Source organism: Mesoplodon mirus (genome assembly GCF_964341445.2).
Source record: "Mesoplodon mirus genome assembly, chromosome: 12".
In the NCBI taxonomy this organism is placed as follows: Eukaryota; Metazoa; Chordata; class Mammalia; order Artiodactyla; family Ziphiidae; genus Mesoplodon; species Mesoplodon mirus.
The window spans coordinates 33,083,682-33,097,272 of record NC_138988.1 but is presented as its reverse complement, the minus strand read 5'-3'; the positions used below and the strand labels follow the sequence as shown (position 1 = coordinate 33,097,272).

The following is a 13,591-nucleotide window of genomic DNA, read 5'->3' as shown; positions in this document are numbered from 1 at the left end:
TTTCAAGTTAAATAAGTTTAAATATTAAAAAGTTTAATAAAACTTTATTTACAAAAGCAGGCAGAGGGCAGGATTTGTCCCAACAAGCCATAGCTTTCCACCCGTATTCTAGACAAGTCCTACATGGTAGAAATGGTCTATAGTTGTGCTGTCCCATACACTAGTCTCTAGCCACATGTGACTATTAAATACATGAAATGTGGCTAGTGTGACTAAGAAGCTCCATTTGAAATTTAACTGAATTTTAATTAATCTAAATTTGAATAGCCACATGTGCCTAGTGGCGACAGTATTAGCACAGTTCTAGATGCTATTCACTGCTGCCTCCTCAAAGGAAATACAAGCCAACCTCCAATCTATGGCATAGTTTGCATTTATGCCTTAAAAAATAAAATATCCATGCTTCTACATTCACAATGGAACTATACACAACTGAAAATGGTATTTCTTAAGTGTAAAATATCTACATCATTGAAGCCAAAATGACAGCTTTGATTCGAAGCAATCAATTAACTGCCTATTGGCCAATCAAGTGCATAGACCTATCAGGTCCATGCCAAGACCTATCCAACCTGGAACTTGTTTCCTTTCTCCTCTGGACATTGTCCTGCACCTTGACTGAGGGCACAGACCTACTAACTGGCATGGCCCCATTAACTCCTACAGAAAATCCAAACCTACCCACAGACCCAAAAATGTATACATGCAAAGACATGGCTCCAAGAACACAAGAGAGAACATGCAACTCAATTAGACTGCCTTCTCCTAAAGTAATCCATGTAACACAAAAATCCTCAAAAATCCTCAACACAAAAATCAGGGAGATTCACTGCATTCTTTGCTATTGGCCCCATTTAATCATTTATTTTCTGGCAACTGTTTCATTTACATAATAACTAGCTTGTGTTTTGCATTTCTTAGCAATGAGATATAATCCAATGAGAAGCAAGAAAATAGGATAGCAACATGTATTTGGGTTTTTTTCTTAGTACGAACAAGAAATAACAAACCACATTTCATTTAAGAAACTAACACAATATCAGCTTTCTTCAATGGGTAAAAGAATCTTGAAAATTGAGGATACTGCTTAGGATGTGAGAAACCCAAGGGTGCCAGGAGGGGGACCTACACAGATACACAGTAAAGTAAGGTAGATGACATCCTGACACTTTTATGATTTTTGATAAAATGAAACCGTTTCAGATCCAATCATTTATCTATGGTTCCCAACTGCGAAAAAACTCTGAAAAATGAAAAAAAAAAAATCCAAGTGTGAAGCAAACTCCTTTGGTGGCACAACCTAACACGAACCAACAGAAGGCTCCTTATATAGTCTTTATTTACTCTACTTTAGTGTAAGAGAAATTTTTACTGCAGAAATATCTGTATGTTTGCTTATGCGATGTTGCTGCAACCCCATTGGGAGTGTTACACAATCTATGATACATGCAATGGATCTGACCTTTCCCAAATCCCCAAGATATCTGATATCCAAGATGTATCTGGCCACAAGGATTTGGATATGAGATCTTGAAAAGAAAGCTCTTCAGATAGGATATTTTCTATCAACTCAATGTCTGCTGCCTGGAGTCCTGAAACAGTGCCTTACCTCAGTCTGAAGGATGGCAGCCCTCTGTTCTTTGGCAGTAAGCGACTCTTTAAGCACTTCAATATGTTGCTTGCAATCTGAATTCTGATTGCTAAGAGTTTCAAGCTTTGTTTGTAAGGCAAGAAGTTCTGACTCCTTCTTTGAAAGCTCCTGCTTCAGCTGATCAATCTGTGAAAAATGAAATTACAAAAAAATTAGAGCCGCAGCTCCTACTCTTTACATTTGAGAACTACTGAATTCTCTTAATTTCCAAGAACCAGTGATCATTCATCCAACAAGGCAGACCATGAGTTTGCTTAAATATATGGCCTTGGGAGTCACTCAGTCTTAGGGGTCTGGGGAGGCTCTTTAAAGGTGACTCAGAGTAGAAAATAGGAAAGGTAAGGTCAGCAGCCTGCCTTCTACCTTCCACACCACTGAGAACCAAGGTTTACAGTGGAATGAAGGCTTCCTGGCCAAACCTACAACTCATCCAAGAAACCACAAAGTCTACTGACCATGGTCCTCAGAAGTGTCAACAGGGAGCTGACAAAGGTAGTTACCCAAGACAGAACCTGGACCTTCTCTGCTACTCCACAATGGAAATGATCATTCAAGGGCATCACTTGACAGAAAAGAATCCTCACCCCCAAAAAAGTAAGCACTGAGGGATTTTTTTCTTACATTAAACACTAAAAAGACACGAACACAAAATACATATAACATAGAAAAATAATACAAGAAACATCCATCATTCTATTCACCAAAAGGATCATTAGAATTACCCATTTCTATCTCCTTCTCTCCCACTTTGGAAATAGCTACCACCCTAAATTTTGTGTTTGTCCTTTTCTTGCTTGTCTTTTAGGCTCACCATATATTTATTACATCTGTAAATAATACACTATTTAGTTTTACATGGTTTTTTACTTTATTTGCACTGTGTATTTTTTTTTTAGCACTTTGCTTTTTTCTACTCAGTCCTACGTCCTGGAGATTATATCAAGTTATTGTATGTGCAATTTGTTCATTTTCAATGAAGTACAGTGTTCCATTGTAAGACTTCATTAAAATTTGTCTATTCTGCTGTTGATATACATTTGGGTTTGCTTCCAGGGCTTTTTGCTATTACAAAATGTGCTATTCTGAACATTCTTATACATATCATCTGGTACACATAGTAAAAATAACCTAGGAGTTAAATTGCCGGACCACATAGTATGCACATCTTCAACTTCACCAGATAGCACCAAAGTGTTTTCTAAAGCAGTTATATTAATTTTCATGGTCACAAGCAGTGTGTAAATGTATCAATCACTCCATGCCTTTGACAATATCATATGTCACTGGCCTTTCACATTTTTGCCAGTCTCGTAGGAGTTGTGGTCGATGATCTCCAAAAATGACTGCCACCAATTTCCTCCCACTTGTACACACATGCCGTTCCTCACAACTAGAGGAGAAGTCTATTCACCATCCTCTTGAACCTGGGCTGGACTGTGACTTGCTTCAACCAGCTAAATGCAGCATGTGTCATATGCCTGTTCTAGCCCTAGCCTGTAGGAGGACTGGCAGCTTCAGCTTCCTCCCACTGGAAGCCAACCACCAAGACAGAAGTCCAACCACCCTGCAACCACCAGGCTGTGAGGAAGCCCATACCAGCCCATGGTCGAGCCATTCAGAAAGACAGAGAGGCCTGGTGGAAACTGTGGCTCCTCTGTCTTGTTCTTGGTCTTAAAGGGAAGAATTTCAATGTTTCATCATTAAGTTCGATGTTTGCTTTAGCTTTTTATAGGTACTCTTAAGTTTTAGAAAGTTCCCTTTTATTACAACTTTGCCAAGAGTTGTTTTTTTTAATCATTAAGGAATGTTTAATATTATCAAACATTTTTTCTGCATCTCATGATTTATCACATTTTTCAACTTTAATATGTTATAATAAATTATATTAATGGATTTTAAAAATATTACTCTCCCTTTGCATTACTATGAACAATTTCACTTCATCATGATGCAGTATATTTTTTATATGTTACTGGATTCACCTTGCTAATATTTTATCAGAATCTTTTCTATGTTTATGGGTAAGATTGATTTGTAATTTTCCTATCTTGTAGCTTTCCTTGTCAGGTTTTAGTATCAACTTAGCCTTCCAAATAAAGTAGGGAGTGTTCCTTCTTTTAATGTGTTCTGAAATGGTTTATGTAAAATTGCAAATTTTTTCCCATTAATGTTCACTAGAAATCACCAGAAAAACTATCCAGAGCTGGTATTTTCTTTCTCCAAAGACCATTACTTACTTCATCCATCTTTAATGATTAGAGGAATATTCATATTTCCAATTATGAGAATCAATTTTGAGAAGTTGTTTTTCATTTAAAATTTTTTCATTTCATCTAAATTTTCACCTTTATTGGCAGGAAGTTTTCATAAAACCCATTTATCTTTTGATATCTATGGCATCTATGATTATCTTTTTTTTCATTCCTAATAGTCTTCATATTTACTCTCTTTTTCTTGATGAATCTCAGCAGAAGCATGTCCCATTAAATAATCTCTTCAAAGAGCCAATTTTGGTTCTGTTGATCATCCAACATTTTTATTTTCTATTTCATTAATTTTTGCTCTCCTTTTAAAATTATTTTCTTCTTACTACTTTCCTTGGATTTATTCTATTTTCTCTTCCTAACTTTAAGTTGGAATCTAATCTCACCAATTTTCATACTTTTTTCTTTCCATGTATAAGCCTTCAGACCATAAATTTTCCTGTATCATTTTAGCTCACTCTCCCTAGTTTGATATGTAGTATTGACATTATTGTTCAGTCTTAAATATTTTCCAATCTCCATTATGATTTATTTCCTGACTCATGAATGATTTAGAAGTATGTTTCTTAATCACCAAATATATAGATGTTTCCTAGTTATCTCTGTGGTTTTTATTTCTTACTTGCTTTGTGAACAGAGAACATGGCCTGTTCTACACTAATCATTTGAAATTTGGTGTATCTTGCTTAATGCACAGTATGTGGTCAGTTATCATAAATGTACTGTTTACTATGTGCTTGAAAAGAATATGGATCCAACAATTGTTGGGTGCGATATTCTGTATTATGTGCATGACATTTGATAACACTTTTAATTGGGTAGTTTAAGTCATCTGTATTTTGATCTTCTAATGTGATTCATCTGTTGATTACTTGAGAGTGGGTTAAAACCATCCACTATAATGGTGAAATAATCAATTCCTCCTTATAGCTCTGCAAATTTTTCAGCTCTCAAATGGTTTCTTTGCCTCAAAGTCTACAACAGCTTTCTTATGATTGGTATTTGATCAGTTTGTTTTTTTTTTTTCATTTTCGGTATATCTTTAACCTTATATTGGAGAAGTTTCTTGTAAATAGCATATACCCAGATTCTTTTCTCCTATCTTATAAAATTAGTGGAGCATTCATTATCATTGTGGATACATGTGAATTTATTTCAACCATCATTGCACTTTCTATATATGCTACCATTTCTATTTCTTCTCTTTTCTTTCTTGCCTTGTTTTGAATGACTTTTTTTCTCATTCTATTTTTTTGCCTCTACTCTTTTAAAAGTTATACTTTTATACTTATTTAATGTGTTTGTTTTATTTATTTCTAACTGTTAGGGTATTACCCTAGAAATCACAGCAGGCTTACATTTATTTAAGTCTAAAGCCAATCTATGCTTATCTTCTTTCTGAATAATATAAGGATCTTGAGACACTTTAAGTCCAGTCACCATCGTCTTGACATTCACATTGTCATCATATATTTTAGCTCTTTCCTGTTTTGTTTTTCACTCATCATTTTTTTTTTTACAGTCCATGTTTGTTTAGATTTACCCCCACATTTGTCACTATCTTTGTTCATTATTCATTCTTTCACCTCAGATATTCCTTTAGGAATCTCCTTGTGCCTGAAATGCATCATTTAAAATTTCCTTTGGTGGCAAACTCAATTTTGGTCTAAACATATGTCAACTTTATTCTTTTTTTATGAATATTGTTGCTGACTATTAAAAGTAATTTTCTAGGTTAAGAGATATGTTCTCTCTGCACATTGAGCATATTATTCCACCTTCTGCTTAACAGAAGCTATTAAGAAGTCAAGCTCTCACTCCAAATTCATTCCTTTAAAGGTAATGGGGCTTTTTTCCACTAGTTGAGTTTTTTTTTTTTTTTTTTTTTGCGGTACGCGGGCCTCTCGTTGTGGCCTCTCCCGTTGTGGAGCACAGGCTCCAGACACGCAGGCTCAGCGGCCATGGCTCACGGGCCCAGCCGCTCTGTGGCGTGTGGGATCCTCCCAGACCGGGGCACGAACCCGTGTCCCCTGCATCGGCAGGCGGACTCTCAACCACTGCGCCACCAGGGAAGCTCTAGTTGCCTTTTTTAACAGCTTTATTGAAATATAATTTATATGCCGTACGATTCACCTGCTTAAAGCATACAGGTGATTGTTTTTAGTATATTTACAAAATTGGGCAGCCATCAGCATAAGCAAATTTTAGAAACTTTTCATCATCTCAATATGAAACTTTGTAACTATTAGAAGTCACTCTCCTTTCCTTATCCCCTACGCCCAAGTCCTAGGCAACCAATAATCTACTTTGTCTCTATGGATTGGCCCTTTCTGGGAATTTCATATAAATGGACTCTCACAATATATGTACTTTGTGACTGGCTTTTTTCACATAGCACGTTTCAAGGTTCATCCATGTTGTACCAAGTATCAGTACTTCATTGTTTTTTATGGCTGAATATATTTCACTATATGAAGATGTCATATTGTTTCTATCCATTCATCTCATGGTGGACACTTAGGTTGTTTCCATGTTTTGGCTATTATGAATAATGCTGGTAAGAACATTCATGTGCAAGTCTGTGGAGACATATGTTTTTATTTCTCTTGGGTATAAACATAGGTGTGGAATTGCTAGGCCACATGGTAACTATATGTTTAGCTTTTTGAAGAATTTCTAAACTGATTTCCAAAGTGACTATACCATTTTGTATTCCCACTAGCAACCCGAGGGTTCTAATTTCTTCATACTCTCACCAACACTTGTTATTATCTGTCTTTTTACTTATCACCATTCCAGTGAGTACGAAGTGGTATCTCATTATGGTTTTGATTTCTCTAATGATTAAGATGCTATCAAACATCTTTTCGTACACTTATTTGCCATTCATATACCTCCTTTGGACAAATGTTCTACTTTTTAAGACTTTTTCTTTGCCTCTAAGATTTTATGGCTTTATTTTCATGCAAATAGATTTCATTTTATTTATATCCTATTTGGGGTATTTTGAGATTCCTGAATTTGTGGACTGATACCTGTCATCAGTTTTGGAAAATTCTCAGCTTTCATCTCTTCAAATATGGCTTCTGAATAGTGACTGTCCCTACACTCCATCTTTCTTTCTCTGGAGAATTCAGGTTAGACTTGTGCTACAGCTTCTTATTCTATCTTCTATGTATCTTATCTTTCATGTATTCCATCATTTTATCTTTTATTTCTTCTGCCCTGTTTTCTAGTTTATTAAATTTCTCTTCTGCTATGACCACTCTGCAGTTAAACCTATTTATCAAACTTTTAAATTTCCATTTGTATATTTTCCTATTTCTAGACATTTTATTTGGTTCCTTTTAAATTTGCTTGGTCTTGCCCTTTATTCGTATTTTCAACTCCTTTTATATTTTAAACATATTAAACATATTTATTTCATAGTGTTTGCCTTAAAATTTCAATTTCTGCAGTCCCTGCTTTCTGGTTCTGCTGTTTATTCTTTCTACTGGCTTTCACTTATGGTGGCTTGCTTTCTTGCAGGTTTTGTAATTTTTAAATATTTTTTACTCATATGTTTTGGAACTTTATCTGGAGAAAACCACTGAGGTCCAAGGTGAACATGTGGTCCTTGAGAGCATTTGTCTCTGCCAATACCTGGGGCACAACCAAGCAAAGGCCCCTTTAAACTAAATTCGATACTTAAAGTTTTTGGATCACCTCACACTGCACATCTGCGTAAGAGCCAGCTGTGGTTATGGATTCTCAAAGCTAGTTTTTTCACCTTTCTCTTGGCTCAAAGTTTTAAAATAGATAAACAAATAATTTTCCCTGGAACCCCTTAGTCTAGGGGGGAGGAGAATAGAGTGGGGAGTTTATTTTTACTTTATTCCTGCACTAAGAGTGTAGCTGTCTGGGATCCCAGCTTTATGTGGTAGTGGGATTCCTATTTGACTCCTCATCTTGAGCAGACTCAGGCTTCTGTCACTTTCCTTTAGTGTCCCTGTGACTGTGAAAACTAAAGTTCAAGTTCACCTGTCTAGCAAATGCCAACAAGGAGACAGAATCAGTGCTCTACTTATCACTCCAGCCTCCTGCCTTGGCTTAATTTTGGCCCTTCAGATTCTTTCTAACTTGAAAGTTCATAAGTACATTTTAAATTGTATGTTTTTAAACTCTATTTGATCCAGCATTTTTTTTTCAACAACTAAAACTAGCTAAATAAGAAGCAAGCTACTGACAATAACTACTGAGCATGAACAGAGTGGCATGCTTAAGAAGAACTGAGACACCCCCATCTTCAGAAGTGTTCAGGGTAGAGCATTTACTAGAAAGGTTGATATGGAATCCCATTTGCAGGGAGACATCAGACTAGATCGGGGGACAAATAGGTTTCATCTTGCTTGCCAAAACTGAAGGTTTGGTAGTGGCTGGCCAGAAGTCAGTCTTGAGAAGGATTCTGAGTATGCTAAAAGGTTCACTGAAAAAGAATTGTGATAGATTATCAACATGCTTTGGGTATGTGTGACCAGGTGGTGGCACTGCTCAGGTCTGTGCAATCCATGAAATACATTATTTCTTTATAATTTAACAAATGATGAATCTATGATTTTTAGCTAGAACAAAATAAGTCCTCTCCCCACCCCTCTCTTTATCTCTCTCACACAAGAACAGAATATAAATAAAATGAGGGAAAATCAGGATTAGGATTACAGAAAATTATAAAATAAATTAAATCTGTTGTGATCAGCATGATCAGCACTCTTCTCAGTGGGTATAGCCCCAATCATATGCAGTTGTAGTTGACAGCACAGTATATAGTTGATTCCACATATGAAACTGATTTATCTGAAAATAAAGCTAAAAACACTTCCAACTCTACATGCCTTAACAAAGATGATGTTTATAGTAAAAAGAAACAAACAAACAAACCTATTTTGTGCTAACTTCTAAAAATTATCAGAGTAGAAACTTCATGTGGGAGTAGGAATTTGAATGAAATTAACATCAATGGAATGGTATTTAATAGGAAGGAAGACATGGCAGGGTCTATATACACCTACTTTATTCAATAAAAATAGATTGATAATGATAAAATTATCTCAGTCTATAAATATTGAATAGGCAGTTGCTTTAAATAGCTTTCAGACTATCACTGCCATGAGGTAAATTTTAAATAAATATTTTATGCAGACAATAACAGAATAAGGCTTTTCTAAGGGGAACATAGTTACAGGGTAAAAAATCATATTCTTCCATAAAAATACGCCTTTGGCTTCTTTTATAACCATAAACTCAATAAAAATGGAAAGTGACGCAATCTAACACACATGAGAACTGAGGCTGGGGAAGGTCTGTCTCCGTGATGGCAAGAAGAAAAGCCTATCGGAATTACATCACATGGTTTATATGAAGTCCATGTGGACATCAGGCACACTTCATCTCGTCTGAAAATTCCTCCACCACTTATGCCTGTGACACAACTAACACCCTGAAAAAACTACTTTGCCAAAGAAAACAGCTTCTTTTTCATTGCAGATATGGCCCTCATGTCTAGAAAGTGATATGCTTATTATCATGCAGTTTGGGTTGTTAGGTTTGTAATCCATCAGAGGTTAATAAGAAAATGTGTTACAAATTCAGAATAAAGGGGGAGATCTAAGACAGCAGAGTGGCATCTTTGGCAAACTCTGAAAACAGAGGGAGTAGCTAACGTAGAAGTACTGGGATCAGTAGATGAAAAATGTGTGGAACAAGGAACAAAGCCTTGTATAGAACAGGGGATGCCATCACTCTCTCCCTACTAGAAAAACAATTATTTATATGGTACATTCCATTCTTAAAGTCTTAGCAGTGCTCCTGAAGGTAGCTCATGCTTTCCACTACCCCTTAGATTTTGCCCTCACAGTCTGATTCCTCTATGCCTTGGGAGTAGGGGGTAGAAATTGGAGTTTCGAACAGGGGAGAGTTGCACAGCTAGGAAGGTCTCCCAGAGTCTCAGTTCTCAGGGACAACGTGCATGTGACAAAGGGCTTGCAAGATGCACGGATTTCAATCCTGGCTGACTATGTCTGGTATCCCTGCCTTTGCACAAGCTGAGATTCCAAACTCTGCTTTTACATTTTTTGCAATTCACCTTCCACTATTCCAAAAATGTTATGTCATGTTTATTCTATGATGTCATATTTATAAAAGCAATTTAGGTCTTCACTGCTACTTAATTTAATCACAAAGCTTTCAAGAGGACCTACCAGCCCCAGCCATCTGCTCAACATCAAACTAGAGGCGCATGCCATTTCACATGGCTACTTAAAATACTTTCTTTCCCTCCAGCTACATTCTTTATTCATTTTAATAATTAATGCAAGCAGCACTCCCTTTTCATACCACAACATTGTTTCCATGTCAAATTTTCATTGAAACATTTAAAATTATCTATTTCAACTTATTTCTACTTCTGAAAATGAGTCTGTACATAAGAATTATTATTAGCTGCCTTTATTATCTATTTGGAGCAAATAGTTGCATATTGAGATTGAGATTGATTGAGATCATGCCCTGTTAATGAAGAGGAATCAAATGTTGAGTCAATTTTATCACCAATGGGTCATAAAAATAATTTTCAGCTAAAACTTCAAAAATATAAGCAAATGAGAACATAGATATTATAGGAGCTATTTTTTATGATTAGGTTGAATTTTTAAATCTTTTTTCAATTTAAAAAAATAATAAGTTTCCAAGTAATCATGATAGAAAACATTTAGACCTCTATTAAAGAAAAGCTCAGATTAAAGAGCACCTCTAAGCCTGGCACCTTTATAAACAGTGATCAGCCTGAAGGTGCCTCTCCAAAGGACCTGGTGAAAGAAAAGTTCTCTGGGGCACTCAAAAGCTTTCTACGTATTCACTACAAACAAGCAGCAAGAAGTAACAATATTTAGCTGCAAATTCAGGTTTGGTTTCCAAAGAGTTCCGCTGCCCTTCTTGTGCAGCATTTCATAAGAATTTCTGGAATGTTCCTCTACCATGACCCTTCGAGTCTTTATGAACTATTAAAACAACAGTTTCTAAAGTCAACTGTCCCTGCCTCAAACCTAGCATTTTCTGCCAGACAGGATCCAAACTCACCTTATGATTTCCATTTCTATCACTGCTTCAGTAAACCCAATGAGTTTAACAACTACATTTCCATTTCCCATGTATGTTTTAGAGCCTCTAGATTTTTGCAATTTAAATCCAGTATTTCTTTTCTTTTTTGGAAAAGCCTATCATTTCATATAGACTTGAGTTCTTCCTACTTCCTTATGGGTGTGGAGTTGGGGGTGGAATGGTATTTTCACTTATCCTTCTAGGTTTGCTCAGATATTGATTTGAGTTTGCATTCTTCACCAGACCTGTCAATGTAGTCTTACCAATCTGATTATTTAGACAAAGAAAACGCTAACACTAAACTTACACAACTTGCATTACTCCAGCCAGAAATGGACTCTCCTCCCATCAAATCTTCAGGGTAGTATTTTGAGTACATTTCTTACCTTCCCAACTAAGTGGTCAGTATTGGGAAATGGGAAACACTTTAAACATACACCACTTTGAGTGCCCCTTTGGGGACCACAGAGCTCAAAATCCAATATTGAAAGCTTTATCCATATAACTCTGAACAAACAAAAGAATTCAAGAGACTCCAATGGTGACACTAAACAGTTTTCTTGTCAATGTGTGTAACCAGCTATTGTAAAAATTAACTCCTTGGATATGTGTGATGATGTTGACAAGCAACATATTCATATAAGCTTTGTAGAAAAGTTATCCAAATAGGCTACAATGACCATGAACTATGAGAGCAATCCAATTTTAGAGGATATCAGTCTATGCCTCTAAAATTTAACAAGTTCCATGATAAATTATTCACCCAACTAGAATCAGTTCACACAGCCTAAGGGATCTCACAAAGCACAAAACACAAGCACTCAGGACTAAATGCTTAGCAATAACTATGTCTTAACAGACCTACTCAACCATACCCAGGCTTAAATAAGGAATCACACTACCCTCTCAAAAGTAGGAAAGGTAAGAAAAAAAAAGCAACTGAAGTAATGATACAAGGTATAAGCAATAAATGTTACAGTTCAATCCAATAAAAATATTCTTTCAATGGAGAAAATATTAAAAACTAACTCTTACTAGTACTTTTTAGGTAATGTTCTTATCAGTCTATAAGGGATATCTGCATGATATTATAAGAAATCATTTTTATTTATATTTCTTAGAAATCCATTTTTTCCCTGTTAGTCAAGTTAAATATAACATTTATATTACTATTATAATTATTATTATATTTGGTTATATGTCTTCAATAATAATAGATATTGTTATTAGCTACTTTTTTGAACCAGGTGCTTTAACTACATTATTTCATTTAACACTTTGAGTCACCCTCTAAGATTTACATTGTTGTCCCCACTTTACAGAAGAGGAAAATGTGGCTGAGTGACTTAAGTCACTCCTCAAGGCCATGGAGCTAAAGGGCAGGCTAGAGATTTGCCAAAGTCTGCTTTAGTCTTCAGCCTGCACTCTTTTCACCTAACTCCATTTCTCTCCTCAAATATCCTTCTGACCTAACTAACCACTTTGGGAACCCTTGAAAGTAGCTAACCATTAAATGTTAAAACTAGCTCAAGGATTGATGGTGTCTCAGAAGACTATGGGTTAATAAAGGTCATGACTTGCTTGCTGAAGACCATATACATGTTTTATTCACCTGGACACAATCTATGGTGAGGGGCAGAGTTAACAAATTTCACTGCCTTTTCAGTTGTAGAAGTGGATTGAACTATCTCCCACTGCTGAATAACAGGACAGGGTGGGGAGGAAAAGTTTCAGCCAAAACAATAATTTCCCCCAAACTTCATGAGTTCACTCATATCTGTGCATCTGGTCTTCATTCCTATAGTGATCTGGTCATTGTCTGCAGGCCACCCTACTACTGTGCTTGCTGCACATCAGCTCAACTCTCTATGAGGGAAGGACTGCAATAAAGAAACCAGAAGGGAGGACTGAGCAGCGAAACCCGTTCTGCATTTTGTGGCCATTCCTGAAAGGAAGGGGTTATATTCAAATACACTGGACATTCTTCTTATCTCTGCTCCTTGATATAAATTTTTAGTCACAATCTCAACTTCAACTTACAGATGGAAGTTGGCAGAAGTAAGCATAGTTTTTGGTTTTTTCCTAGAGAAACACACACACACACACATACAAACACAGTGAAGCAGATGCTAGATATTATTTCCTCTCTATAATTTTGAAAATTCTCTGCAATGACTATGCATATATTTCACAACTGATAAAAATCGTAACCATCATTTAAGCATTTTTTCCTCTCAACTCCCACTGCTTTCTCACAGAAGTCTGCATCACTCTTAACTCTGTAGTGTTTTATAAAGCAACAAACAGTAGTAAAACCTACAACAAGAACAGGGATATTTAAGAGCAAGTGGTAGAAAAAAAAAGAAAAAAAGAATTTTAACTGGTGTGATTATTGTCTTCAGAAAGAAAATAGCTTAAGTAGAGAAATAAATAAAAGCATTTCAAAGTCTCAAAAGGCCTATTAGGCTGTTCATAAATTTAATAATTATGCATATATAAAAATAATAGATTTTCAGATGACTGGTCCATTTGCAACCCAAGG

General features: G+C 35.9%; 1 protein-coding gene across 9 annotated transcripts in view; it reads right to left on the bottom strand.

The window, feature by feature from the left end:
• The window catches only part of ERC2 (ELKS/RAB6-interacting/CAST family member 2), a 968,268-nt gene that overhangs the window by 655,083 nt on the left and 299,594 nt on the right, over positions 1 to 13,591 (bottom strand). For all 9 annotated transcript variants that reach the window (XR_014295433.1, XR_014295434.1, XR_014295435.1 and 6 more), the window contains one exon: positions 1,610 to 1,777. Coding sequence is in view for 6 of the 9 variants with exons in the window: in XM_082637445.1 (XP_082493571.1) it covers positions 1,610 to 1,777 (168 nt within the window). In the remaining 3 variants the exon portion in view is untranslated. The remainder of the gene's footprint in view (positions 1 to 1,609; positions 1,778 to 13,591) is intronic.